This window comes from Aquarana catesbeiana, linkage group LG01, assembly GCF_042186555.1.
Source record: "Aquarana catesbeiana isolate 2022-GZ linkage group LG01, ASM4218655v1, whole genome shotgun sequence".
Taxonomy (NCBI): domain Eukaryota; kingdom Metazoa; phylum Chordata; class Amphibia; order Anura; family Ranidae; genus Aquarana; species Aquarana catesbeiana.
In genome coordinates, this window is record NC_133324.1 from 951,392,203 (window position 1) to 951,419,533 (window position 27,331).

A 27,331-nucleotide genomic window follows, 5' to 3' on the forward strand; every position below is an offset into this window, starting at 1 on the left:
TCATGTACCAGTGCAGACTAACAGGAGCACATTGACAAACCAAGCAAAATGGGAAAGGTAAGAAATTATTAACATAAATCTGGTATGAGAATTGGATAGGGACAGAATGGACTGTAGGCACTGAATCCCTGGTGGGTATAAACTCACATCCTCAAATGTGAAGTATATGGACTCAGGTTGCTTTCATGCATGAAGAAGCCTCTGGGACAGCCATTCTCAACCAGGGTTCCTCCAGAGATTGCTAGGGGGTCCTTATACTGTGGCTGATTGACCTCCCATTTGATGGTGTCTTCACAGTTCTAGGGACCATTGCCACTTGGCAGAGCCGATTAGATGACACCACTTATATTGCAGCCATCACTGACAATCACGCTAGGTCTTATTTTTGGGGAAACAGGGTAGGTGGTGCACAAGTGTACTCCAACATGTAGCATGGGGAACAATAGGGGGAGGATCCCCATCTCCCTTTGTTACCACTACTAGGTGCAACCTACTAGTTTTACTTCCGAATGGACCCAGGGGCCATAATCGGTCCATGGGCCCTTAGAAGCAAATTCAAGTTGAAAGAAAAGAGAGAGAGAAAAGAGATGATAGAAGGGGGGTGCACTCCTGCCCTGGAGAAAAGTACTCCCGAGCCAATCCCATCTCATTATGTAGCCGAGAGGTAGTTAATCCAGGGGTCCCATATTTTGTCAAACAAAGCTACCTTATCGTTTAGAATTGCCAAGAGGCGTTCATTCACCATTATCCATGATAGTTTAGATTTTAGCAGATTTCTGAACTCTTTCTGAAAATATTAGTTGTCTGTCTGTTAATCCTTATTTCTGGTTTTGATACTTTAACTCCCTGACCTAAAACAAGAAACCCGGTTAGACATTTTTGCTTTATAATACTTCTCAGTTGTTATGAGCTAGGGGATGGTGGACCCTTTGGGTCATCTGCATGGCTGGAGTAAGAGTCTACCCTAAAAAAGACTGAGGTGCAGAGTCTTAGAAGCAACTTTGTATTCAGCAGCTCACCGTGCAAAGAGTGATGGGCTTTGCAGCATGTTCCCAGGTTGTGGCCATTGGACACACCTGTGCAGATGGAAGCTGATCAGAAAAATAACTAAGAAAAAGTACTGAATCGATAAGCAGTCTTGGAAATGTGGACATTCCAAGAGTTCAGGCAGGCTACAGATACAAGCCCAAAGTCAATAAAATAAGAGAAAGGAACAGAGGAACTTGAGGGTCCCAAACCTCCAGGGGTTACTGGAAACAGTGTGGTCTCAGTAATGTACAGAGGTCAATGGCAACCTAGAAAAAATATTAATCCCGCACAGGACCTTTTACAGCAAGCAAACGTTTAGTTTTCCCCCTAATTGTGTCATAGTAGAGTAATTTGTCTGAGGAAAGCAATTAGCCAAAATATGCAAACCATAGTTTCAGCACCCACCAAAAGATGAAACTCCTAATTAACCCAATTGCAGCATCGGAAATATGACTTTTTACAACCCTTTTTTATAACTCCAACCATAGTGATAAATAATACCACTCACCAGATGTAGTGACCCCAACGAAAAAGAGGTCAAATGTGCACATTATAGTGAAAATCCACTGATGAGCCCGGTCACCAAATGTTATTGATGCACATTCACCACATCTTTAGATTCCATTATTATAGAGGTCGAAAAGCACTTTCAAATCATGAGCAAAGTGACAACGTTTTTCTGGGTAAAGCTAATTCTCTCTGATATTAAGACTATGAAAATAAAGGGGACCATCTGATAGTGTAGCAATCGCATATATTATTAAAAAAATAAAATGAAGCAAAAGCAACCTGCTGCCCGTCCATGAGTCAGAGCTCCTCCAAATGTGTTTTGTCCTATGGGGTGTCATCAGGAAGCCTTGATGATATCCCATTGGATAAAATGCATTGTATAATACGGTAATTGTACAACAATTAAGATATCTTACATAAGAACATTTACTTGAAAGATGGGATTTTTATGGCACGTTTGGATCATCTGTTTAGATCCAATGAAAAATGTTTCAACATCCAATAACTGCTTTATACTGGTTTTATCCCACATAACAGTACACTTTCCCATGTCTATTGAACATATCTACTTTGCGTAACTGTACATATGATGATAAGATGAAGTAGTAAGATTTATTCTATGGTTTACTTAACAATTTTTTTTTTTATTCCACAGATCTTCTTCTACGAGGACAAAAACTTCCAGGGTCGCTGCTATGAGTGTCACTCTGAATGCTCTGACCTGTCCTCATACTTCAGACGCTGCAACTCCATCCGTGTGGAGAGCGGGAACTGGATCCTGTATGAGCAACCCAACTACAGAGGACACCAGTATTTCCTCCATAGAGGAGACTATCCTGACTTCCAGCAATGGATGGGCTACAATGACTCCATTAGGTCTTGTCGTCTGAGTCCTCAGGTAATATAACAGTGTGCAACATAAATTAAACAATTCAGTTGCCCTAGCTATTAGAAAAGGTCTCGGATTAATATGTTTAGACAATTTAACATATTAATGCCTGTGACCCAACCAATAAGTGTTAGGTCATGTTAGAAAAACAGAGGCCAAAAAATACCCCTTTAAACAGTCTTTTCTCAACTAAGATATACTGCTATTTTTTTAAATATAGATGTGACAACAAGAGCTCAACTGTTAGCTGATGTTATAGTGTAACAGATCTTCTAGGGTAGGCTTTCTCAATTGTTTAACCCCAGGGGAACCTGTAAAAAATTTTTTTAGGTCTCAGGGAATCTCTGCTAAAATTATTTCATTGGGGTACAGTGAGAAGAATGTAATCCTTACAATGGTGATCAGATTTCTACCCTTAAATACAGCTAAAATCATCACTGGTGTCATGCTGCTGACTTTACTGAGTGGCATTGAACCCAGAGTTACTGAGGCACCATCAGATGTCAGGTTAATCAGCCACAGCTCAAAGAAGCCCTAGTATGCTCTGGAGGAACCATAGGCTTCCACAAATCGCCGGGTGCACAGGGAGCTTTTTTGCTCTCTCTCTCCCTCTTCTCCATCCTCCGGACTCTCTGGTGTATGTGCTCACTAATGCCGGGACCAGGCACAGCCATGTTCATGTGACATCAACATTATGGCAGTAACCCGACTTAGAAGTGAGCTGTACACCCTAACACTGTCATACAGATGTTTTCCAGTCCCACAATACATACACCTGTCTCAGGATGCACCATTTTGAAAGAGACACCACATTGCAGTGATCCGTTCCACCAGTCCAGCTTGACTCTGCCACCTATCTCCCAATGAAAGAATGGGGTCATACGGACTCCATGCATAATTAACTCTTTTCTCTCCCATACCATACTGCTAGGTCCCTAGGGTCTCTTGCACGTGGGCCTAGTCCTGTTTGCTGGGGCACTGACCACTCAGGAGGTAGGCCATGAACCGCTCCCCTCACTATACATGAGACCCGTCACCCCTGTCAGGATCACTCCTGCTGTCTGGCTGTCATATCATCCTTCTCTTGGGCTTGTTGCCCCTAGCAATGGGATGTCACCACTTCACCCTGTGTGTGTGCATTACAGGCCCTGTTCTTTCATATGTCATTACCACAATGCTCCCCTTTAACTTCTTCAGATCCATGCTATAGCCGAATGACAGCTACAGCGCGGACCTACTTTGCCAGGAGTATGTCAATAGACGTACTCCCGTGCCCGAGCGGCCTGCGCGCCCCCTCCAGGGCATGCGCGGCGTGCTCTGTGATTAGCGAGTCAATGAGACTCGGCTGATCACAGATCGGAGTAAGGGGTCGATCCCGACCCCTTACCACATGATCAGCTGCCAGCCAATGACAGCTGATCAAGTGATGTAAACAGAGCCAGTAAACGGCTATTTTTTCTCCTTGTGCTGATAGCGTGAGGAGAAAAAAAAAAGCTGATCACCGGTGGCTCTCAGAGGGACATCAGTCCCGATCAAGGAGAGCTCCCGCCAGCTCATCTGTGGCCACCAGTGCCGCCTACCAGTGCCCACCAGCGCCACCTACCAGTGCCCACAGTGCCACCTATCACTTCCCACAGTGCCACCTATCAGTGTCACCAATCAGTGCCTCATCAACAGTGCTGCCCATCAGTGTCACCTACCTGTGCCCATCAGTGTCACCTACCAGTGCCCATCAGTGCCACCTATCAGTGCCCATCAGTGCCATCTATCAGTGGTACCTATCAGTAACACCTATCAGTACCCATTAGTGCCACTCATCAGTGCCACCCATCAGGGCCCATCAGTGCCATTTTATCAGAGGCCATCAGTGCCACCTTATCTGTGCCCATCAGTACCGCCTTATCTGTTCCCATCAGTGCCGCCTTATCTGTGCCTATCAGTGCCCATCAGTGCAGCCTATCAGTGCCCACCAGTGCAGCCTATCAGTGCCCACCAATGTCGCCTCATCAATGCATATCAATGAAGGAGAAAAATTACCTGTTTGCCAAATTTTATAACAAACTATGAAACATGATTTTTCCAATTGTTTTTTTTGTTTGTTTAGGAAAAAATAAAAACCCAGCAGTGATTGAATACCACCAAAAGAAAGCTCTATTTGTGTGAAAAAAATGATAAAAATTTCATTTAGGTATAGTGTTTTATGACCACGCAATTGTCATTAAAAGTGAGTCAGAGCTGAAAGATGAAAATTGGTCTGGGCAGGAGGGGGGTTTAAGTGCCCAGTAAGCAAGTGGTTTAAGTAACATCAGACCAAGCATTACAAAGTTTCAAAAGCTTTACTGGAAAATCTTAGCAAAACAGTAAAACAAAGATAACAGTCTTTCCCTAAACTAATCCTTAACTCAAGTCTGTGGCTGCCCCAGCATACCTACACAGGCAAGATACAGCAGAGCCCACAGTAGATCTTCAAAACTTGTGTTTTACAGGAAGGACTAGAGGTCTCAGCAGCCCCAGGCATGTTGTCAGATTACTCGGGCTGGTAATCTTCAGTGATGACAGTCAGAATTTATGGTAGCTGAAGGCAGAGAGGAGCAGAGCGCTCGGGTGGTTGCTGGAGGATTGGGTTACATCTCAGCAATCAGCCTTCCTTGCTTCCCATGTGGCTGGAACTCCTGTAGGTAGAGTCTCCCTCCTAAATGTATATGCACCACGAGGGGGGTAGAGCCCAGCAGAAGGCCCCAAAGCACGAGACACGGGATATACAATTAATCCTTCCCTTAGCTGGGCAGGTTAGTTAGCTTCAAAGCTACACAGTGCAAAACAATATAATAGCAAAACCACATGTAATAGCACCCTACAAGTACCTGCTTACAAGGTCACCGAAGATCTAGAAACTGGAGTCAAAGATAGCAGAAACATATAGCAAAGCAGCAAACCCCTTTCCAATCTATTCAAAAACAACACAAGTTTTAAGTGATATTTTTAATATTGTATATTTGACTGCTTGACATTTGATGAGTTATTTTTTGTTTTTATCCTTATTTTTGATACACCATATAAAAAACAGCACCAAGGTTCCTTCCGAATCAATATCTATGAGAAAGAAGACTTCAAAGGTCAGATGATGGAGTTTACTGAGGATTGTCCTCATGTCCACGAGAGATTCCGTCACCATAACATCCACTCAGTCCACGTCCATGACGGCTACTGGATGTTCTATGAGGAGCCCAACTACAAGGGACGACAGTATTACTTGAGACCTGGAGAATACAAGAGATACAGCGACTGGGGAGCCACAACCCCTAGAATCGGGTCTTTCAGACGCCTCCACCATATTAACTAAAGTCATAGGAATTTTTTTTCCTACAATAAACTTGATTTAAAAACAACAACTGTATATTTGTAGTTATTAAAAATAATAACTGTCACTAGTATTTTGTACTTAACTACTTAGCCCCATAAAATAATGTGAAACAACCTCTAATGACATTGTATACTTTACAGTAACCCAGAAAACCAGGTGTCACTCTCAGTCAGTCAAACACACCATTACACTTCAAACCCCCCCAAAAAAGCAGTGCTAAAATAAAAACACAATAAATAAAACAAATTAAATTAGGTGAATATAAATCCTCTCAGGAAACTCAGGTGCAAACTTGTGATAAATATTAGCCCTAGAAGGTATGAAGGTAATAAAAGTTTACATGCCAAAGTAATACATTTACAATGGTAAAATAAAACACAGTCCGCCACAATAAATTGTTATAGAAATAAATAAAACATTGGTGAAAACACAGTCAATCCCAATGAACACCACTGAAGAAATGGAGCTTGTCCCCCCCTTTCCTGGCCTGCCAGGCTGCATGTTTTGTATGGATTTTGGGGGGACCCCACACTGTTTTTTTTTTAATTTTGCCATTGGGTTCCTTTTAAAATCCATACTAGACCCAAAGGGCCTGGTATGGATGGGAAGGACCCCCACACATTTATTTTAAACATTTTTCTATTGCTGGCAATGGTATTGTATTTTCAGCAACAGAAATGTAATTTTTTTCTTTATAAATGCCAGTTTTGCTGCAGCAGGTTCTATTCATGGTACAGATGCGCTACTTTACAGGCAGACTAAGGTAACCCACAAGTCAATATATTTAAAGGAATTTTTCATTTTTATTGTTTCACTTTAAGCATCATTAAAATCACTGGTCCTATAAAAACATTTTTTGCATAGTCCCCCAGGGCAGTACCCGAGCCTCCATATCCTTTTTATGGCCAATTATTTGCATATAAGCCTTAAAAACAGGCACTTATGATTTTTCAAGGTCAGGTCCCATAGACTTTAATGGGGTTCAGAGCTTTGGTCCGAACTTTAAGATGCCTGAGAGTTCTGGCACAAACCGAAGCAGGGGGTGTTCAGCCCAACTCTAAACACTGAACACCACCGAGGTGAGGCAAGCAGAATGGAGTGACTCCCATTATAGAGTGGTCAAACAGCGCTTTATACAATCTACCCAAGAAATTCACATTGCCTTGATGGTTATCCGAGCCTGCAGACACAAATAGCACTTTCTTCACAGACTCTCACGCCCGTAAAAGGCTCATCCGAATAACAAGGATCAATATATACACAGTATACCGAGCATAAAAGAAAAAAAAACTTTCCATAGTGAAGATCAGTTAAAAGAAAGAGTATTTATTCGGTCTAAACACTTACAAACCAATGGGAAGCAAAACAGCATTCCAATACAGGCAGGATTTCCATATACCAGGGTCCAAGATGGCCAGATGCATGGTTAGGGTGTGTTCCGTCTCCGCCCTAAGTATTTTGTCACATATGACGTAGTCAGGGGACCATTACACCTACTGTATTAAAATGAAAGAAATAGACATAACTTGATTAACACATTTTGGTGGACAATGGAAATAAATGTACTGTATTTCCCTAGCATCAAGTCACAAGTCTCTCCTACTCGATGCTTGTCTTTTCAAATGCAACATAAATGATTCTCTTTCTTTTTTTGAGCAAAAAATTGTTTTTATTTTCTGAACATTTTTGCTTGGACTACAGAGGAAAGAAAATGTTTTTCAGCCATTCAGGCTCCCATACAATCTATTCTGCAGTGCTGTCCCTCTAACAATACTGAGAAAGATGAGAGACTTCTCTGATTCATTGACTATGGGGTCTACTTATCAAAAATTTGCTGTGCGAATGTCTTTCACACAGCCATTGCGCCATGATGTGTCTAATATGTTTATTTCCTACGATTGTCAACTCCATCTAGTGGCCATAATGAAGTATTTTCATAATTGAGATATTTCAGGAAAATACTGCATTACGGGCACTAGATGGAGCTGACGATTATAGGAAATAAACATAATAAAAACATTATGGGGATTGTTCGTGCCATCTGTACGAATGCTGAGACATTTGCACATCATTTTTTTTAAATAAATAGACCCCTTTGTGTGTGTGTAAATCTTTTCCCAGGATCATCTAATTAAAAATGCAACTTTGAAGGAGCAACTATCTTTTAAAGGGGAAAAAAAAATGATCATCATAAGTAGAAGTATGACAGAAAATATGGCTATCATGGCTGCTGTGGTTGCTCTCTCAAATCCTGCATCCTGGCCTGGTATGGATTGGGGGGGACCCCCACACAGTTTTTTTTTCACTTTTTTCTATTGCCGGTAATGTTTTTTTTTCATTCAGCTGTCAGCCGGGAAGGCCCCTGACAGCTGATGACTCACTCGCTTCTTGGCCTGCTCCTAAAATGTAAGTTCACCTTTACAGAAAAATCTGTAAGGTGAACTTAGACAGGACCTCCTCATCACCCCCCCGTCCCTCCCGTCCCGCTGACCTGCAGCCCGGCGATCTCCCATTCTGAGCCCCGATTCCAGGGCTTAGAAATCCCCTCAGCATTCACTCTTCTTCTTCCCCGCTGAGAGGACGGGCCATGCAGATTCTAAATGGTCGGCACTGCCCATGTGATGGCGCCGACCAATTAGAATGCTTCTAAACATCCCTCCTGGTGAGGTACATTTAGGAGATTAAGCTCCGGAGATTTATAAGCCCTGGAGCCATGAGGCAGCTATACCAGGGCTCAGAATGGGAGATCGCCACCATACAGGTCAGTAGGACGGGGGGAGGGTGAGGAGGGGTTCCTGTGTAAGTTCACCTTACAGATTTTTCTGTAAAGGTGAACTTACCCTTCAAAAACCAGCTATGCACTATGCAGCGTGTCGTGCATTGTGGGGCGCTTGGTATGTGAAAATCCCACCAAGCGCCACGCAAATTTGGATGTTCACCAAACGGGTGAATAGGCGATGTTCGGGTCGAACTTTTGCTCGGCTAAAATTGTTCGCCCAACTCTAGTGAAGAACTTTTGACAATTAGAGGTTTAGAAATTGATCCTGAACTTTACAAGATAAACTAGATATTCTGGAAATTTGGCTCCAGCCGTTCGCTCGTTCCACCCCCCCTTTCCTGACCTGCTGGTCTGCATGCTCGCATAAGGGTCTGGTATGGATTTTGGGGGGACCCCAAGCCATTTTTTTTATTTTGGCATGGGGTTCCCCTTAAAATCCATACCAGACCCAAAGGATTTTCTCCCTTAATGACCAGGCCATTAAACTGACAATTGCGCGGTCGTGCGACGTTGTACCCAAACAAAATTGACGTTGTTTTTTTTCTCCCACAAATAGAGTTTTCTTTTGGTGGTATTTGATCACCTTTGCAGTTTTTATTTTTTGCGCTATAAACAAAGAATTTTGTTGAATTTTATAAACAAACAATTTTGAAAAAAATATTTTTTTTTTTTACTTTCTGCTATAATACATATCCCAAAAAATATATATAAAAAAAATGTATTTATCAGTTTAGGCCAATATATATTCTTCTACATATTTTTGGTGAAAAAAAATCACAATAGGCGTATATTGATTGGTTTGCGCAAAAGTTATCACGTCTACAAACTATGGGATAGATTTAGGGACTTTTATTTTGGGGTTTTTATTTTTTACCGGTAATGGCGGCGATCTGCGATTTTTAGCGGAACTGCAACATTTCAGGGAACAAATCTGACCCCAAATGACATGTTTTGGGAGGTACACCTACGGCGATTCGCCGCATAATGAATGAATGATTTTGTAAAGCGCTGCAAATGCGAACTGATAATGACGGCGGCTGGTCGGCAAGCAGTTAACGCAAGTCTTGGATGGAGTGGAGAAAGGTTTAAACACTGTATCAAGTTGTTATTGCTCTCTGTGTCCCTGAGAGTAGCAACCCCTCTGCAAAGTAACCACAGGGGGTCTCCTGCTTGGCACTACTTTTCAGTGAATTAATTTTTTTTTTTCGATGAGTGCCAAGCATTCTTTGATTGGACAAGGTAAAGAGGCAGCTTTAGTGACATCACAATCTCCAACTTGTCCAATCAGAGAACACCTTGTATTCATTGAGATAAGTACAAGGCATTCTCTGAATGGAGGAAGTGCCAAATAAGCAACCGGCTGTGGTTTCTATGCAGAAGGGCAGGTGCTTGGCACTGGATCAAGACTGTTGTTATTACTGTAGTAGCGATGGCTACTGCAGTAACTCTACTTCCACGGAGATTGGCCAGGTATGGAAAATGTTTCTTGGTACAAGCTGAACCAATGTAACTATGCAAGAAAAATCATACCCAAACTTCAGCTAACCACTTCCGGACCGTCGCGCGCTGATATACGTCCTTTGAAGAGGGATATCGTTATTATGGCTGCAGCTAGCTACCATAACCCCGGTATCCTCTTCTTCAGCGGGCGGTCCGGTTTCCAATAATAGTGGTTTCTGTGGCAGATGTGCCACAATATCACTTTTATGGGTGGCGGTAGAGGGGCCCCCACCGCTCTCCAGTGCCCTCCGCTGCTTACCAGCCCGGCGGAGGCGTTTGGATGCTTCTCCTTCCTGTGTATGGAGACAAGTGAGGGGAGGATCACTTCCGCCCATAGCTCTTAAAGGGCCATTTTATTTTTTTTTATTTTTTTCAAATTACAAAATTTTCTATTTTATTTCTTTATTGCATTTTAGTGTAAATATGAGATCTGAGGTCTTTTTGACCCCAGATCTCAAATTTAAGAGGACCTGTCATGCTTTTTTTCTATTACAAGGAATGTTTACATTCCTTGTAATAGGAATAAAAGTGACACCATTTTTTTTAAAAGAAAAGTGTAAAAATAAAAAATAAAAGGTAAAATAAAGAAGACGCCCTTTCCCGTCGAACTTGCGTGCAGAAGTAAATGCATACGTGAGTAGCGCCCGCATATGAAAACAGTGTTTAAACCACACGCGTGAGGTATCACTGCGATCCTTAGAGCGAGAGCAATAATTCTAGCCCTAGATCTCCTCTGTAACTCAAAACATGCAACCTGTAGAATTTTTTAAACGTCGCCTATGGAGATTTTTAAGGGTAAAAGTTTGTCGTCATTCCACGAGCGGGCGCAATTTTGCAGCAAGACATGTTGGGTATCAATTTACTCGGCGTAACATCATCGTTTACAATATAAAAAAATTGGGCTAACTTTACTGTTGTCTTATTTTTTAATTCAAAAAAGTGTATTTTTTCCCCAAAAAAGTGCGCTTTTAAGACCGCTGAGCAAATATGGTGTGATAGAAAGTATTGCAATGACCGCCATTTTATTCTCTAGGGTGTTAGAAAAAAATATATCATGTTTGGGGGTTCTAAGTGATCTTCTAGCAAAAAAAAACTGTTTTTTAACTTGTAAACAACAAATCTCAGAAAGAGGTCCTTAAGTGGTTTAAAGCTAATTTAAAAAAAAAACAACAAACATCACTTTTGTTTCTGAGATCAGTTCCTCCAGTAAAAGTGTACACATTATTTCCAAACATTTACATGAGCTACATAGCTTAAAACACACATACAGTATATATACATTTACATCATATACACTGTACAGTATCTCTCCTTGATGTGTTTTGTAAAAAAAAACATAAAACAAAAAAAATCCACTTATTCTGAAGCAAACTATAGTATGTAACGATGCTGACAACAAATTTTACCAATCTTTTTATAACACCACCATACCATCAAGATAGTCCTGGTTAAGAAATAGAAGGCAACCTAGACAATTTATGGAATACACTTAGATGTGGTTGATATCACTGGAAAAGAAAATGTTGGTTCGGCTTCTGGCAATAGATGCTATATGAAAAGGTGGACCAGGCCTCTAATATATCCACACTGGGAATCCAATTGTGTAGCATATTTTCAAAATGTCCATGTGGCCAAAACATAGACCAGGGCATGCTCAGGCTCTCAGCTCAGGCTCAGGGAAAGTTAATTTTCCTTTTCTGTAGCAGGAAAGCAATTACAAACTGGATATCAATCAGTAGCGGAACTACCAGGGTCGCAAAGGTCCCATGTGTGATCAGGCCCTGGCATTCCGCCACTGTGAGGGGGGGGCAAGAGCCCAGACCGTGGCTACATGGCAGGGTTTCTGGCTGTAGTTGTAAGCAGTGAGTGTCTGTTACACTCTCTCTTACACTGCCCAGACCCAGCACCGACAGAAACCTCCCCGCCTCGCATGGATGGGAGAGGAGAAAATTGGATGTGCTCCTCCGCTTGCTCTCTCCTCCTGTGTGTGCCCGGGACTCCACTCACACTCCAGTCATCGGTCTCGCTGTTCTAAGAAAGGGAATGAGAGTGAGCGGGAAAGTCCAGCAGCCAAGAACCAGATCATGGAGGATATGAAGACTGCCTGAGTCTCATTCTTTCCTGGTGTGATTGACAGTGGTGGCTGGTGGGGTTTATTTTGGTGGGAGGGGCGGCAAAACGGCAGGAGCAGTGCTTAAAGTGAAATAATAAAAATGAAATATTTCTTCAAATATCGTGCCTGGGGGGTGTCCTTAGTCTGCATGTAAAGTATTTTCCCATGTTTAGAACAGTACCACAGCAAATTACATTTCTAAAGGAAAAAATGTAATCCAAAACTGCTCGTGGCTGTAATGTATTGTCCGGTCCCAGCAATATACATAAAAAATCATTGAAAAAAATGGCATGGATTCCCCCCCCCACCCCAGTCCATTACCAGGCCCTTTGGGTCTGCTATGATTATTATGGGGAACCCCACACCAAAATTTAAAAAAAAAATGTGTGGGGGTCCCCACAAAATCCATACCAGGGCCCTTCAGGTCTGGTATGGACTTTAAGGGGAACCCCCAGCCAAAACAAAAAAAGGGCACGGGGTCCCCCCAAAATCCATACCAGACCCTTATCCGAGCATGCAACCTGGCAAGGGGACCCCCAGATCCCGCCCCCCCAATGTGAATGGGTATTGGGTACATTGCACCCCTACAAATTCACCAAAAAAGTGTCAAAAAATTAAAAATTACAGTAGACAGTTGGGACAAGTCCTTTATTAAAAAAAAAAAAATGTCCCGCGATGTCCATTCATCTTCGATCACAGCGCCAATCACCCGAGAAAAAAAAACAGAAAAACTCCACCTCAATGGGAGGCTCCCACCGACTGCAGCCTTTTTGCGCTGATAGCGGGGCCACCCAGTGACATAAGTTGGTGACCCCACCCCTTCTGACATCACGTGGCATCACATGATGTCACATAACTTCAGAGAGGGCGGGGTCACCCGTTTACATCACCGGGTGGCCCCACCCTCAGCTATATAAGAGCTGTCAAAGCAAAAAGGCTGCAGTCGCAGGGACGCCTTCCATCGAGGCGCTGTGAACGAAGATGGATTTACATCACAGGACACTTTTTTTATTTTTTATAAAGGACTTGTCCCAAATGGTCTCCTGTCATTTTTACTATTTTTTGGTGAATGTGTGGGGGTACAATGTACCAGATACCCATTCACATAGGGGGGTGGGATCTGGGGGTCCCCTTGTTAAAGGGGGCTTCCAGATTCTGATAAGCCCCCCACTCACAGACCCCCACAACCACCGGGCAAGGGTTGTGAGGAAGAGGCCCTTGTCCCCATCAACATGGGGACAAGGTATTTTGGGGGGTGACCCCAAAACACCTTCCCCATGTTGAGGGCATGTGGCCTGGTATGGCTCAGGAGGGGGGGGCGCTCTCTGGCCCCTCTTTCCTGCAGCCTGTCAGGTTGTGTACTCGGATTGGGTCTGGTAAGATTTTGGGGGAACCCCCACGCCATTTTTTTTACATTTTGGCATGTGGTTCCCCTTTAAACCCATACCAGACCTGAAGGGCCTGGTATGGATTTTGGGAGGGACCCCCACTCCATTTTTTTTAAATCTTGGTGCGGGGTTACCCTTAATATCCATACCAGACCTGAAGGGCCTGGTATGGATTTTAGGGGGGACCCCCCCACACCATTTTTTTTATTTTAGCACAGGGTTCCCCTTAATATCCATACCAGACCCAAAGGGCTTGGTAATGGACTGGGGAGGGGAACCCATGCCATTTTTTCAATGATTTTTTTCTATATTGCACGGATCCAGCAAAACATTTAAAAAGACATTTTTTCCTTTACAAATTTAATTTTGCAGCTCTCATTCATAAAACTATGTACGGCTGCTATGTAAGCAGCCTAACATAGTGTGGGGCGTGGACTCAGCCCCCTGAGCCATGATTGGCCAAAGGCACCCTGCCTTTGGCCAATCACGGCTGTCACAACAGAGCACGCTGTGATTGGCCAAAGCATGCAGGTCAGGTGCATGCTTTGGCCAATCAGCAGCTGTCAATGCACTGCGATCTCGCAGTGCATTGACGGTCTCGCCGTTGATTATGGGGCATTCCGCGGGAGATCAAATTTCCCACGAACGCCTCATAATGTTCTAAATTCGGCGAACAGGCGAACACCCGATGTTACGTTCGACTCGAACATCAGGTTCATCCCTAGTAGTTACTGCGGTGAACTAATGTGTGCTTACTAGGGGGACTATAAAGACCATTTTTTACTGCCTATAGTAACCAATTAGATTTCAGTGTATGGCTGGCAGTTGAGTTACGCAAATAATCCGTGATAGGTTGTTGCACACACCATTATTGATCTTTGCTGTGCTTTCCTGTATAAAGGATAGATAGAGCAATGTCATCACTTTATAAAACTTCATCCTAGGAACAAGGTTTATAATCTTAAATTGCAATGTCTAACTGAAACTTACCAAACAGGAAGTGAGGGGAAATTTTTAAAAACAACATGATTTTTTTTTTCCTTGGTAGAGTAGAGGAAGGCTAGAACTCCTGTTGGATGTTTTGCTTCTGCCGGTGTCCCTGTTGCAGATTTTCCAGTACAACTGTTGTCAGTAGGACAGAAAGTAGGGGTGAATCCAGCAAAGCCCTAGCAGTAAAAATTGGATAGGGTTCTAATAGGGTTGCCACCTCATCCCTTTAAAACCAAACACATATGAATTACACAGGTTCTGTGGCTGATTAACGTGGTAATGGAACTTACTCAGTGCCTTATCTGCATTAAATTAGCCTCAGAACCTGTGTAATTCATATGTGTTCGGGTTTAAAGGGATGAGGTAGCGACCCTAGGTTCTAACCTATCCCATACTCTACTAAAGAATCACATTTTTAGTTCCCTCTATGCTTTAAATAATTTTTCATTACACTTGGTACCTTAAAACTCAACTACAGTTTCCCTCTTACCTTTGTTTATTTTACCCTCTCACTTTAAGCACCCTCTTTGAACCGAAGAAATGGTATACACACCTTTTTAATAGATATATTTGGTCTGATCCCATAATGTCATGTGGAATCATTTCTCTTCTTCTGGTAGTAAGCAGGTCCTGAATGATCAGAAGAGCTCTCCACAGAATTCTCTAGACATGTGCGCCGTCAATAAATTTGTTTTGTTTCGTTCCGTACGAAAATTAATTTGTATTGCGTAATTCGTGTCCGAAATTCAATTCAGATTCGTACGAAATACGAATTTTCGTTAGATTTGTAAACTTTTCGCAAAATAACGAAAGTTCGTTATGATGAATTTATCATTATGAGGGTCTCCCCATCCCTGTGCTGTGCTGACTAACTGGGTTTTTAACCTTTAGGTTCGTTAACTTTAAATAAATATAACAAATGTTTGTTATGATGAATTTATCATTATGAGGGGTTCCCACCATCCCTGTGCTGTGCTGACTTCCTCTGATTGGTGAACAAAACACCAGTCACGTTTCTGTTGTAACGGAATTTGGATCCGAAATTCGTTAACGAAATTTCGTATTTCGTATACAATTCAGTAAGCAAAGAAATTCCCATAGGGTTCCCACCATCCCTGTGCTGAGTTCCTGGGTCTGTACACCTGCTATGCCCATTATGAGGGGTTCCCACCATCCCTGTGCGGAGTTCCCGGGTCTGTACACCTGCTGTGCCCATTATGAGGGGTTCCCACCATCCCTGTGCTGAGTTCCAGGGTCTGTACACCTGCTATGCCCATTATGAGGGGTTCCCACCATCCCTGTGCGGAGTTCCCGGGTCTGTACACCTGCTGTGCCCATTATGAGGGGTTCCCACCATCCCTGTGTGGAGTTCCCAGGTCTGTACACCTGCTGTGCCCATTATGAGGGGTTCCCACCATCCCTGTGCTGAGTTCCCAGATCTGTACACCTGCTGTGCCCATTATGAGGGGTTCCCACCATCCCTGTGCTGAGTTCCTGGATCTGTATACACTGTTGTGCCCATTATGAGGGGTTCCCACCATCCCTGTGCTGAGTTCCTGGGTCTGAGTGTACACCCGCTGTGCCCATTATGAGGGGTTCCCACCATCCCTGTGCTGTGCTGACTTTCTGGGTTTTTAACTTTTAGGTTCGTTAACTTTTCGTAACAATTACAAATGTTCGTTATGAATTTGGATCCGAAATTCATAAATGAAATTTCCTATTTCGTACAGAATATGTATGCATAAAAATTCATATTTCGGATTTGTACGAATTTACGGATTTCCGGATATTCGTACGAAACTAATCGCACATGTCTAGAATTCTCATGTAAATCCAGACCTCCTCGAGGATGCACCTTCAAGGTAGTAGTTTCTTGATACCCAGGGCTCGCAGGAAGTGGCATCAATGAATCCAGAAGAGGACTGGTGATAAATCTCAAAGCTAAGTCAGTCCAGCTGGGACCAACCGAATTGTAATCAGTGGCTGCTCCCGCTCAACAGAAGTCAATCATTTGATCAACTTTGACTGAATTTGTAAAAAAAATAAAAAAATAAAACGTCTAAAAAAAATGTAAAAAAAAAAATTACAAATTCAAGTTCCTCCACCCCAAACTCGCTCATCCATGTCTTTATGGACCTTGCTTTGTGCACTGGTCCAAATCATTTGGTGGAGGGGGGGATTATAGTGAGGGGTTGTTTTTCAGGGGTTGGGTTCGGCCCCTTAGTTCCAGAGAAGGGAACTCGTAAGGTGTCAGCATACCAAGACATTTTGGACAATTTCATGCCCCCAACATTGTGGGAACAGTTTGGGGATGGCCCCTTGCTGTTCCAACATGACTGCGCACCAGTGCACAAAGCAAGGTCCATAAAGTTCCTCCACCCCATACTCTCTCACCCATGATTTTATGGACCTTGCTTTGTGCACTGGTGCGCAGTCATGTTGGAACATAAAGGGGCCATCCCCAAACTGTTCCCACAAAGTTGGGAGCATTAAATTGTCCAAAATGTCTTGGTATCCTAAAGCCTTAAGTGTTCCCTTCACTGGAACTAAGGGGTCGAGCCCAACCCCTGAAAAACAACCCCACAACATAATCCCCCCTCCACCAAATGATTTGGACCAGTGCACAAAGCAAGGTCCATAAAGACATGGATGAGCGAGTTTGGGGTGGAGGAACTTGACTGGCCTGCACATGTCCTGACCTCAACATGAGTGGAACACCTTTGGGGTTAATTATGGCGGGGACTATTTCAGTAAATATAAACTGCTAGATACCTTTTCTCATCAGCAGTATATAGCAGTCTTTTGACTTCTAATGCCCTGTACACATGGTCGGATTTTCCGATGGAAAATGTCCGATCGGAGCGTGTTGTCGGAAATTCCGACCGTGTGTGGGCGCCATCGGACATTTTCCATCGGATTTTCCGACACACAAAGTTGGACAGCAGGAGATAAAATTTTCCGACAACAAAATCCGATCGCGTCAATTCCGACCGTGTGTGGCCTGTTCCGACGCACAAAGTGCCACGCATGCTCAGAAGAAATTCCGAGACGGGACAGCTCGTTCTGGTAAACTTAGCGTTCGCAATGGATACAGCACTTTCGTCACGCTGCAATGTTCAAAATGGTTTAATACAGCGCACTCTCTTCTTCTTTATAATGTGACAAGAATTAAGTAGTTTTGCTGCTCATATTCACACACACTTCTCACAAAGTTTTATTTGTGTTTTTTTAGTGGGATTCCCTGAATATATTGTTATTAGTTGTCACATCTGACAGTTTTATTTTATTTTTTTTTTTTTTTGGATTTTCAGCCTTTTTTTTTCTTTAATGTTTGGATTTTTTCCAAGGCTGATCTTTGTTCAATGTTATTTTTATTTTTACTCCTGAATATTTTTGGGTGTGTTTTGTGTGTCAAGTTACCCCAACACCATTGATATCTTATATTATTTAATCTCCAGGAGATGGTTTGTTGTTGGTGTCCCTTGTTCATTTCACATTGTATATTTGAAATGTACCTGAATCCTCACAAACAAACTGTCATTTTTGAAGTAAAACACATAGGAGAGTATAATTCAAAACAAAAATCCTTTATTAAGGGATCAGAACCAAACAAAGAGGAAGGCAACACTGGATCAACATGAGAAATTAGCGAAGCCTGGGACCCCCACGGCAGACATCAATTCTTGAACATCAAAATTGGTGGCCTGAGGAGTCCATATGTAAGGGAGGGCAGTCTGGTCCAGAATTCGCAGAGATCCGGATAGCAGCAGATGACATGTATGTCCCCAGGCTGTGGTACCACAAGAGGCTGCATTTTTTGGCCGACCAGACTGAACCCAGGGCAATCACTGTCTGGTCTTCCTTTCACGCTTCCTTCCCGGCTGTGGCTGTGCAGTTGGAGATGTGGCAGGAGGAGGAGTAGAACCTGGAGGAGGAGGAGGAGGAGGACCTGCAGGAGGAGGAGGACTGGGAGGACCTGGAGGAGGACTGGGAGGACCTGGAGGAGAGGGAGGAGGAGGAGGAGGACCTGCAGGAGGAGGAGGAGGACCATCACGAAGGTGTATCTGAGGTGTAATTTGGCCCCTCATACCTTTCTCCAGAGCCTCCGATATGAGGGCCTCACACATTACTTTTTGGCCCTTCTCCATCCTCTGCATTTTATATGCAATGAAGGCAGCAATGTTCTCCTTCATGGTGTGGGGTGCTCCCAGGACCTCTGTAGCCCTCCAAAAGAATCCTATAGCAGCCTCCTCTAGGGCACTCCTCCTACTGCCACTTTCTGTTTTCAGGGGGGGTGGAGGGACCTGCAGATCAGCCAGCCGGCTCGGCCCGGCCACCTCCTGGCTGAGACTTCCCTGCGTATGAAAAAAGGACATGGTTTTAGTTGTTGCTTCATCAATCACAATCCTAAATTAGTACTCCCAACTAACATCTACTGATTACCAACAATACAGACCTGATAACAGATGTGGAAATACGGGGCAATTTAGGTAACAGCGATCACAGGTCAATTAGTTTCAGTATAAATCACACAAATAGGAGACATGAAGGGAACACAAAGACACTGAATTTCAAAAGAGCCAACTTCCCTAAACTACAAACCTTGCTAAAAGGCATAAATTGGGATAAAATATTAGGAACAAAGAATACGGAGGAGAGATGGGTTTGCTTTAAGAGCATATTAAATAAGGGCATTAGCCAATGTATCCCATTGGGTAATAAATTTAAAAGAGCGAACAAACATCCTGGATGGCTTAACTCCAATGTAAAAATGCATATAAAAGCAAAGGAGAAGGCCTTCAAAAAATACAAGGTTGAGGGATCATCCTCAGCATTCAGAATTTATAAAGAATGCAATAAGAAATGTAAGGGTGCAATTAGGTTGGCTAAGATAGAACATGAAAGACACATAGCGGAGGAGAGCAAAAAAAATCCCAAGAAATTCTTTAAGTATGTAAACAGTAAAAAAGGGGGGACAGACCATATTGGCCCCATAAAGAATGAGGAAGGACATCTGGTTACAAAGGATGGGGAGATGGCAAAGGTATTGAATTTATTCTTCTCCTCAGTCTTCACGAGTGAATCGGGGGGGCTTCAGTAACCAAAACTGCAGTGTTTATCCTCATGACACAACACAGGAAGCACCTACATGGTTAACAGAGGACGGAATTAAAATTAGACTTGAGAAACTTAACATTAATAAATCACCGGGACCAGATGGCTTGCATCCGAGGGTACTTAGGGAACTCAGTCAGGTGATTGCCAGACCGTTGTTCCTAATTTTTACAGACAGTCTATTGACTGGAATGGTACCAGCTGATTGGAGAAAAGCCAATGTAGCACCAATATTTAAAAAGGGCCCAAAAAACATCCCTGGGAATTACAGACCAGTTAGCCTAACATCAATAGTATGTAAACTCTTGGAGGGGATGATAAGGGACTATATACAAGATTTTAGTAATAAAAATGATATCATTAGCAGTAATCAGCATGGATTCATGAAGAATCGTTCTTGCCAAACCAATCTATTAACCTTCTATGAGGAGGTGAGTTGCCATCTAGATAAAGGAAGGCCCGTAGACGTGGTGTATCTGGATTTTGCAAAAGCATTTGACACAGTTCCCCATAAACGTTTACTGTACAAAATAAGGTGCGTTGGCATGGACCATAGGGTGAGTACATGGATTGAAAACTGGCTACAAGGGCGTGTTCAGAGGGTGGTGATAAATGGGGAGTACTCAGAATGGTCAGGGGTGGGTAGTGGGGTTCCCCAGGGTTCTGTGCTGGGACCAATCCTATTTAATTTGTTCATAAACGACCTGGAGGATGGGATAAACAGTTCAATCTCTGTATTTGCAGACGATACTAAGCTAAGCAGGGCAATAACTTCTCCGCAGGATGTGGAGATCTTGCAAAAAGACCTGAACAAATTAATGGGGTGGGCGACTACATGGCAAATGAGGTTCAATGTAGAAAAATGTAAAATAATGCATTTGGGTGGCAAAAATATGAATGCAATCTATACACTGGGGGGAGAACCTCTGGGGGAATCTAGGATGGAAAAGGACCTGGGGGTCCTAGTGGATGATAGGCTCAGCAATGGCATGCAATGCCAAGCTGCTGCTAATAAAGCAAACAGAATATTGGCATGCATTAAAAGGGGGATCAACTGCAGAGATAAAACGATAATTCTCCCGCTCTACAAGACTCTGGTCCGCCCGCACCTGGAGTATGCTGTCCAGTTCTGGGCACCAGTCCTCAGGAGGGACGTACTGGAAATGGAGCGAGTACAAAGAAGGGCAACAAAGCTAATAAAGGGTCTGGAGGATCTTAGTTATGAGGAAAGGTTGCGAGCACTGAACTTATTCTCTCTGGAGAAGAGACGCTTGAGAGGGGATATGATTTCAATTTACAAATACTGTACTGGTGACCCCACAATAGGGATAAAACTTTTTCGCAGAAGAGAGTTTAATAAGACTCGTGGCCACTCATTACAATTAGAAGAAAAGAGGTTTAACCTTAAACTACGTAGAGGGTTCTTTACTGTAAGAGCGGCAAGGATGTGGAATTCCCTTCCACAGGCGGTGGTCTCAGCGGGGAGCATTGATAGCTTCAAGAAACTATTAGATAATCACCTGAATGACCGCAATATACAGGGATATGTAATGTAATACTGACACATAATCACACACATAGGTTGGACTTGATGGACTTGTGTCTTTTTTCAACCTCACCTACTATGTAACTATGTAACTATGTAACATCATTGATTGGACAAGCAGAAATATTTAGAGGAATGCTATACCTGGCTCAATCTGGGCTCCTCCACATGCGGCCTGGAAGGCCCAGGTTGGGCGTCAGAAGCCTCAGCCGGGGGGGAAGGAAGCGTGGAAGGAAGACTGGAGAGGGATGGCCTGGGTTCAGTCTGGCCTGCCAGAAAGTGCAGCCTGTCGTGGTACAACATCCTGGGGACATAGATGTCATCTGCTGCTCCGGATCTCTGTGAATCCAGGACTTTCTTGCGCTCCCTCAGATATGTGCTCCTCAGGCAACCAATTAATATCTTTAAATAAGTGATGTCTGCCGTGGGGATCACCTGCTTCACAATTTCACACAATTGCTCCAGTGTTGCCTTCCTCTTTGCTTGCTTCTTGAAATGGGGGTGGTTAATCTCCCACAGACATGGCAGCTCCCTTAGCATCTCTATGAATACTGACATGAAGTCATTATCTTTGAGTACCATATCCATGTTCACTGCAAGACACAACACAAGACAAAGCCTAATGTCAGACAAAACTCTCCTAATCTTGTTACAATATAGGCCTCAATCTAGAAGCAGTATAGGCACAAGTTTGTCTCTTACCTTCGTTCTTACGATCGGCGCGTCCAATGCTCCTTCCTCCGCTCACAGATCGTACGTAATACGCACGCATGTTACGCTTTATACACACTGCGCATGCGTGTAACTCCGCCCGCCCCCGATGTTCTTTCTAGTCTATTGCCCGCCCCTTTTCGTTCGGCGCAGTGGGTGAAGAGCACATGGCGGAGTTACAGCAGGTGCATGCTAATTCTAGCAACGAGGAGGAGGAGGAGGAAAGCCCGGATCCAGGCACGTCCCGATCCAGAAGGAGACGTTTTAAGGCCACAAATATGTCCTTTGGGGAGATGTTAGAGATGGTCGACATCATGAGGAAGTCCGACTATGACGGAAAATATGGGCCTTACGCCCACCCCAACATCCGAAAGGCCAAAATCATTGCTAAAGTGGTCAAAAGCCTTCACAGGAATTTCGGGGTATGAAGATCTAAAGATCAGCTCAGGAAGCCGTGGTCGGACCTGAAGAGCCAGAGCAGTACCGAAAGATCCGGAGAGTGCTGCAAAAAAGTAAGTAGTTGTGCTGTGTTCCTATTCTTTCTGTCTTTATTCCATTCGTTCTGCTCCATATGTTTTTAGTAATTGTAACGATTAAAAGGGCAACTTTAATGTTCATGGGCCCAATATTCGTTCGTATCAAACATTTTTCTTTCGGCCTCTAGAACACCATTGTTTAGGCCATATGCATTTTCACACATTTTTTTTGGGCCTACTTGGATGCCAAATATTTGTTTGTTTGTGTAGATGGGTTTGTTACTAGAATGAAATGCCAACTAGATTGTGTGTAAGGAGAGGACACTGAGCAGCTGTTTTCACATCTGGACACTGGAGCACTAGTGTGGGACACAAGAACAACATTTTTATTAGGGGGCCACACAGGTGCTCCAGTGTATACTATAGGGGGGTCTCCATCTGTGAAGCTTGTACTAAACAGGTAAAGTATTGCAGCTTGACAAAGGCCAATAAAAAATATACATCTTGGAACTCTGCTAAAATAGACAATTTTACCCCACTTCCAAGCAATGTTTCCTATTTCTAGTTCTGCCATCAAATATCTGTGCTAATTATACCATTTTTGTTTTACATAGGGGAGAAAAGACTCGGAGGACACCCCTCATCCGAGGAGACCACAGACCCCCCACCTATGGAAGAAGGTGAAATACACCCAAACGAAGCTGAGCAGGAGGAAGAAGAAGATGTGGTGGAGATTGGCACCACAACAGGTGAGTGTCTGCGACCACAGGCTCAGGTAAAAGAGATGGATGGTGGCAGATTTTTGAGACCTATTTTTTTTTATTTATCTCTTTTTAGGTGATCGTGAGGTTGTGGATCCCCAACGCTTTACTTCTGAAAGTGCCCAGATCCTGATCGGGGAGATCATGGGGTGTAATGCCGAACTGCAAAACATCCAGAAAAAAATCCATGATGTTATTAAAAAAAATAATAACATCATTGATGTTTTGGGGCAAATTTAAACCCCACAAAATCACTTTTTGTATTGTGGTTCAATCTTTTAAATTTTTTTGCAATGTTTAGAAAAGCCAAATTTGGAGGATGCACACAGTGTGCCAACATGTGCTATCTGCCATCACGGGAGATCAATGGACGTGTTTTGGGGGTGCAACCCCTTCCTCAATTATAAAGTAGCATTGAGGAAGGGCTTGCTCCCCCAAAACACGTCCCTTGATCCCCCCTGATGGCAGATAGCACATGTTGACGTAAATTGGTGTGCATCTTCCAAATTTGGCTTTTCCAGGGGTGATTTCCCCCCATCTGAACGCTATATCAAACCCAGTTCCTAAATACTGATGTCTGATATAGCCTTCAGGTTTTACCATATGTGAACTTTGTAAGTTCAAGTTTTTTGGCTTTCTTGTTGGTTTTACACAGGCCTGTTTTATCTGAAATGGATATTTCGATTTTTGATAATGCTACTGCAAAAATTGTTATACAACAAACATGTTGGTTTGTTTTAAAAACCTTTGGTAAATACACATGTGATTGTGCAGGTATAAAAAAGTGGCTTCCTCAAGAATGTGTGGATTATTGTCTCAACACTACAACACTTTTGGGGTGATGTAATAGTTGTTTTATGCAAAAGTGGGGGTTATTTCCTAAGGGCAAATCCACGTTGCACTACAAGTGCAGGTTCAGTGCAGTTGCAAGTGCACTTGTAGTGAAATGTGTTTTTGCATTTAGGAAATACCAGCCAACAGTGCTTTGTATAAGGTTACCCAATCACGACATTTTCTGCACTCAAAACATTTCTGTCAGGGTCAGCTAAAACAAACACAAGCAGTAAATGTCCACAAAGAATTTCTTTTTTTTTTTATTTGAAAAAGGCTTCACATATTGTCTGGCATATTGATAGCCCCCCTACCCGCAAAGAACTCCAGGTATCGTAACCGGACATCACGGGCACTCAGGGAGGGCAAGCCAGGACGGCCGCTTTCAAGCGCCGTCAGTGTTGTTGGATGTAGGATTCTGGCCTCAGGCCCAACTGAGCCAGCATAGTTGGCTGAATGTTTTCTTAAAAAATTATGGAGAACACAGCACGCCAGTATTATATGGTTCAGTTTATACTCCGCCATATGGATGGGTGTCAGAAATAGTCGGAACCGGCTGGCCAGGATTCCAAATGTGTTCTCCACCACTCTTCGGGCTCTGGCCAGCCGGTAATTAAAAACCCTCTGTTCCGGGGTGAGGGTCCTCATCGGGAATGGCCGCATCAGGTGGTCCCCCAGCACAAATGCTTCATCAGCAACGAACACAAATGGGAGACCTTCCACATTGTCCTCTGGAGCTGGCAAGTCCAAGCTGCCATTCTGGAGACGCCTGTAGAACTCTGTCTGGGCGATGACTCCACCATCGGACATCCGGCCATTCTTCCCCATGTCCACATACAAGAAGTCGTAATTAGCCGACACCACCGCCAACATCACTATACTATTAAACCCCTTGTAATTATAATAGTACGACCCCGAGTTAGGTGGAGGGACGATGTGGACGTGTTTCCCATCAATTGCCCCTCCGCAGTTAGGAAAGTCCCACCGCTGGGCAAAGTGGGAGGCCACAGTCTGCCATTCCTGTGGCGTGGAAGGAAACTGTTGAGGAAAAAACAATAAACATTACTATTTTTTCACAGAAACATGGCAAGCAGATTAGACACAAACATTCTGGGGCAACCTCCAGATAGCATTTATTAAGGGGAATTTAACAAGGCCAAAGTATAAGGTACACCTATCATATTCCCCCTCCCCCCTCTCATGGGCCATTTCTAACATTATAGGGGGGAAACTCTTGGACAGGTAACCCTCTTCACTTCATTGAGAGATAAATGCCTAAATAATGGGTATTACTTGGAACAGCCCCTCCTTAGTTACACTATTGGCAGACCACTGGACAGGTAAGAAGTGTCATAATACAAAGATATAAATACACATTGTACACATTTGAGGACATTTGGACATTCTGCTATTACCTATCAAGATAATAATAGGATACAAAAACTTTAAACAGTACCATTGGAAAGTATACAGGCAGGCCCTTGCACTACATGCTTTGGGGAATTCATCCATAAATCTGAGCACAAAATAGATGGGTATAGTGTGTATGGGCTTGGCAAAGTCAGCAGATAGATGATTGAGGATACATAGAGAATTGGGATCAGCTGACTTAGCAGTTGGGGGAGGGAGGGTTACTAAAAATTATTTGGGGACACCACAAAAAAAAGCCTCTGCCACTCTGCCTGAATTTAAATCAAAAATAACATTTAGAAACATTTTAGGGGGTGTTTGGGGTAAAGCACTACTATGGAGCTGATAAAATACATTGTTAAGTGACTACATGAGGTGAATATAGGGCAGGAGACACCATGCTGGGGAGGTTATTGAAGGGCAAATATGTATGAAGGACCTAAAATAATAATTACATAACAATCCAGCATGCATGAGGACAAAGGGAACATTCACAGCATATTACAATCATGGTAATTAGGGAATGAGGAAAGAAATACAATATATTAGCAAACATTCAATACAATAAAATGTGATATTAAAGGATAAAAATCTTACCTTCATATACTCCTTCTGCAGGACCTGGATGATGGCAGAACAGGTCTCTGGGATAATGATACCCAGAGCCTGGGGGGAGATGCCTGTCGAGAACTTCAAGTCCTGCAGACTTCTCCCTGTGGCCAAATACCGCAAGGTAGCGACCAACCTCTGCTCCGGAGTGATGGCTTGCCTCATGCAGGTATCCTGCCTGCTGATATAGGGGGTCAGCGAAGCCAACAAACGGTGAAACACGGGGTCCGTCATCCTGAGAAAGTTCCTGAAATCATCAGGATTATTCTCACGGATCTCACGGAGCAAAGGCATGTGACAGAACTGGTCACGCTGAAGCAACCAATTCTTGGTCCATGAACTCCTCCTCACCCTGTTCATGGACTGGACTTGTGTCAAGGTCAGGACCCCAACACCAAGCCCCCGCACAGCACGAACTCTACGAGGAGTACGCATACGAAACATGGCTAGAAAACGGTCGGCTGCTCAGAACAAAGTAACAGAACGCACTGAAGAACAGCAAGGCCTGTGACGAGCGACCTGAAAAACAGCAACGAGTAGGCAAGATCACACAGAAAACTCTGATACGAACTGACTGCACGCACTGAAGAGCAGATACAAACCCACAAGCACAAACTGAACGGCAGAAAACGATCTGAAAGCCACGAGTCTGAAAAAAAGCGAATCGTCTCTCACCAAACTTTTACTAACACGAGATTAGTAAAAGGAGCCCAAAGGGTGCCGCGCTTGGTTCTGAACCGGCCTTTTCTAGTCTCGTCGTACGTGGTGTACGTGACCGCGTGGTTGGCGATCGGAAATTCCGACAACTTTGTGCGACCGTGTGTAGGCAAAACAAGTTTGAGCCAACATCCGTCAGAAAAAATCCTAGGATTTTGTTGTCGGAATGTCCGAACAAAGTCCGACCGTGTGTACGCCCTATAACAGTGCCTGGTTAAAGTTTGTAGGAGAACCCCTGACCCTCTGTATGGACAGTGCTGATTGGCCCTGTGCTGATCACATGCACTCTCCCAACAAAAAAAAAAAACCTCTCTAGCAATACACACCAAACTGAGCATGTGCAGCCTGACTCCATTAACTTATTTGTTGTCTTGTCTTATCTGGACATGTTCTGGAGTCAGTGGAAGAAGAGGAGGCTCTGTGCATACAGGATCAAGCAGCCTTATTATACGATGCAGAGGATTAACCCCTTAGGTTCCACCGTGAATATAACAAGCATGCTTTACTGTATATATAGACTGATTTTACTTTTGTGGGTTTAGTAACACTTTAAGCCCCCATTCACACTTGGTGCTACTGCATCATGTTTTTAG

General features: G+C 43.5%; 1 protein-coding gene across 1 annotated transcript; it reads left to right on the top strand.

The window, feature by feature from the left end:
• On the top strand, nucleotides 1-5,808 carry LOC141121802 (gamma-crystallin-3-like). The gene is made up of 3 exons (XM_073611526.1): nucleotides 1-57; nucleotides 2,195-2,437; nucleotides 5,496-5,808. The coding sequence occupies exons 1-3, from the start codon at nucleotides 49-51 to the stop codon at nucleotides 5,769-5,771; spliced, it is 528 nt and encodes a 175-aa protein (XP_073467627.1). The 5' UTR covers nucleotides 1-48; the 3' UTR covers nucleotides 5,772-5,808.
• Nucleotides 5,809-27,331: the final 21,523 nt, after the last annotated feature.

Bases quoted from the DNA above. Each gene is read 5' to 3' on its own strand.
- LOC141121802 (XM_073611526.1), top strand. The intron at 2,438-5,495 runs GTAATATAACAG...TATAAAAAACAG, and splicing joins CTTGTCGTCTGAGTCCTCAG to CACCAAGGTTCCTTCCGAAT.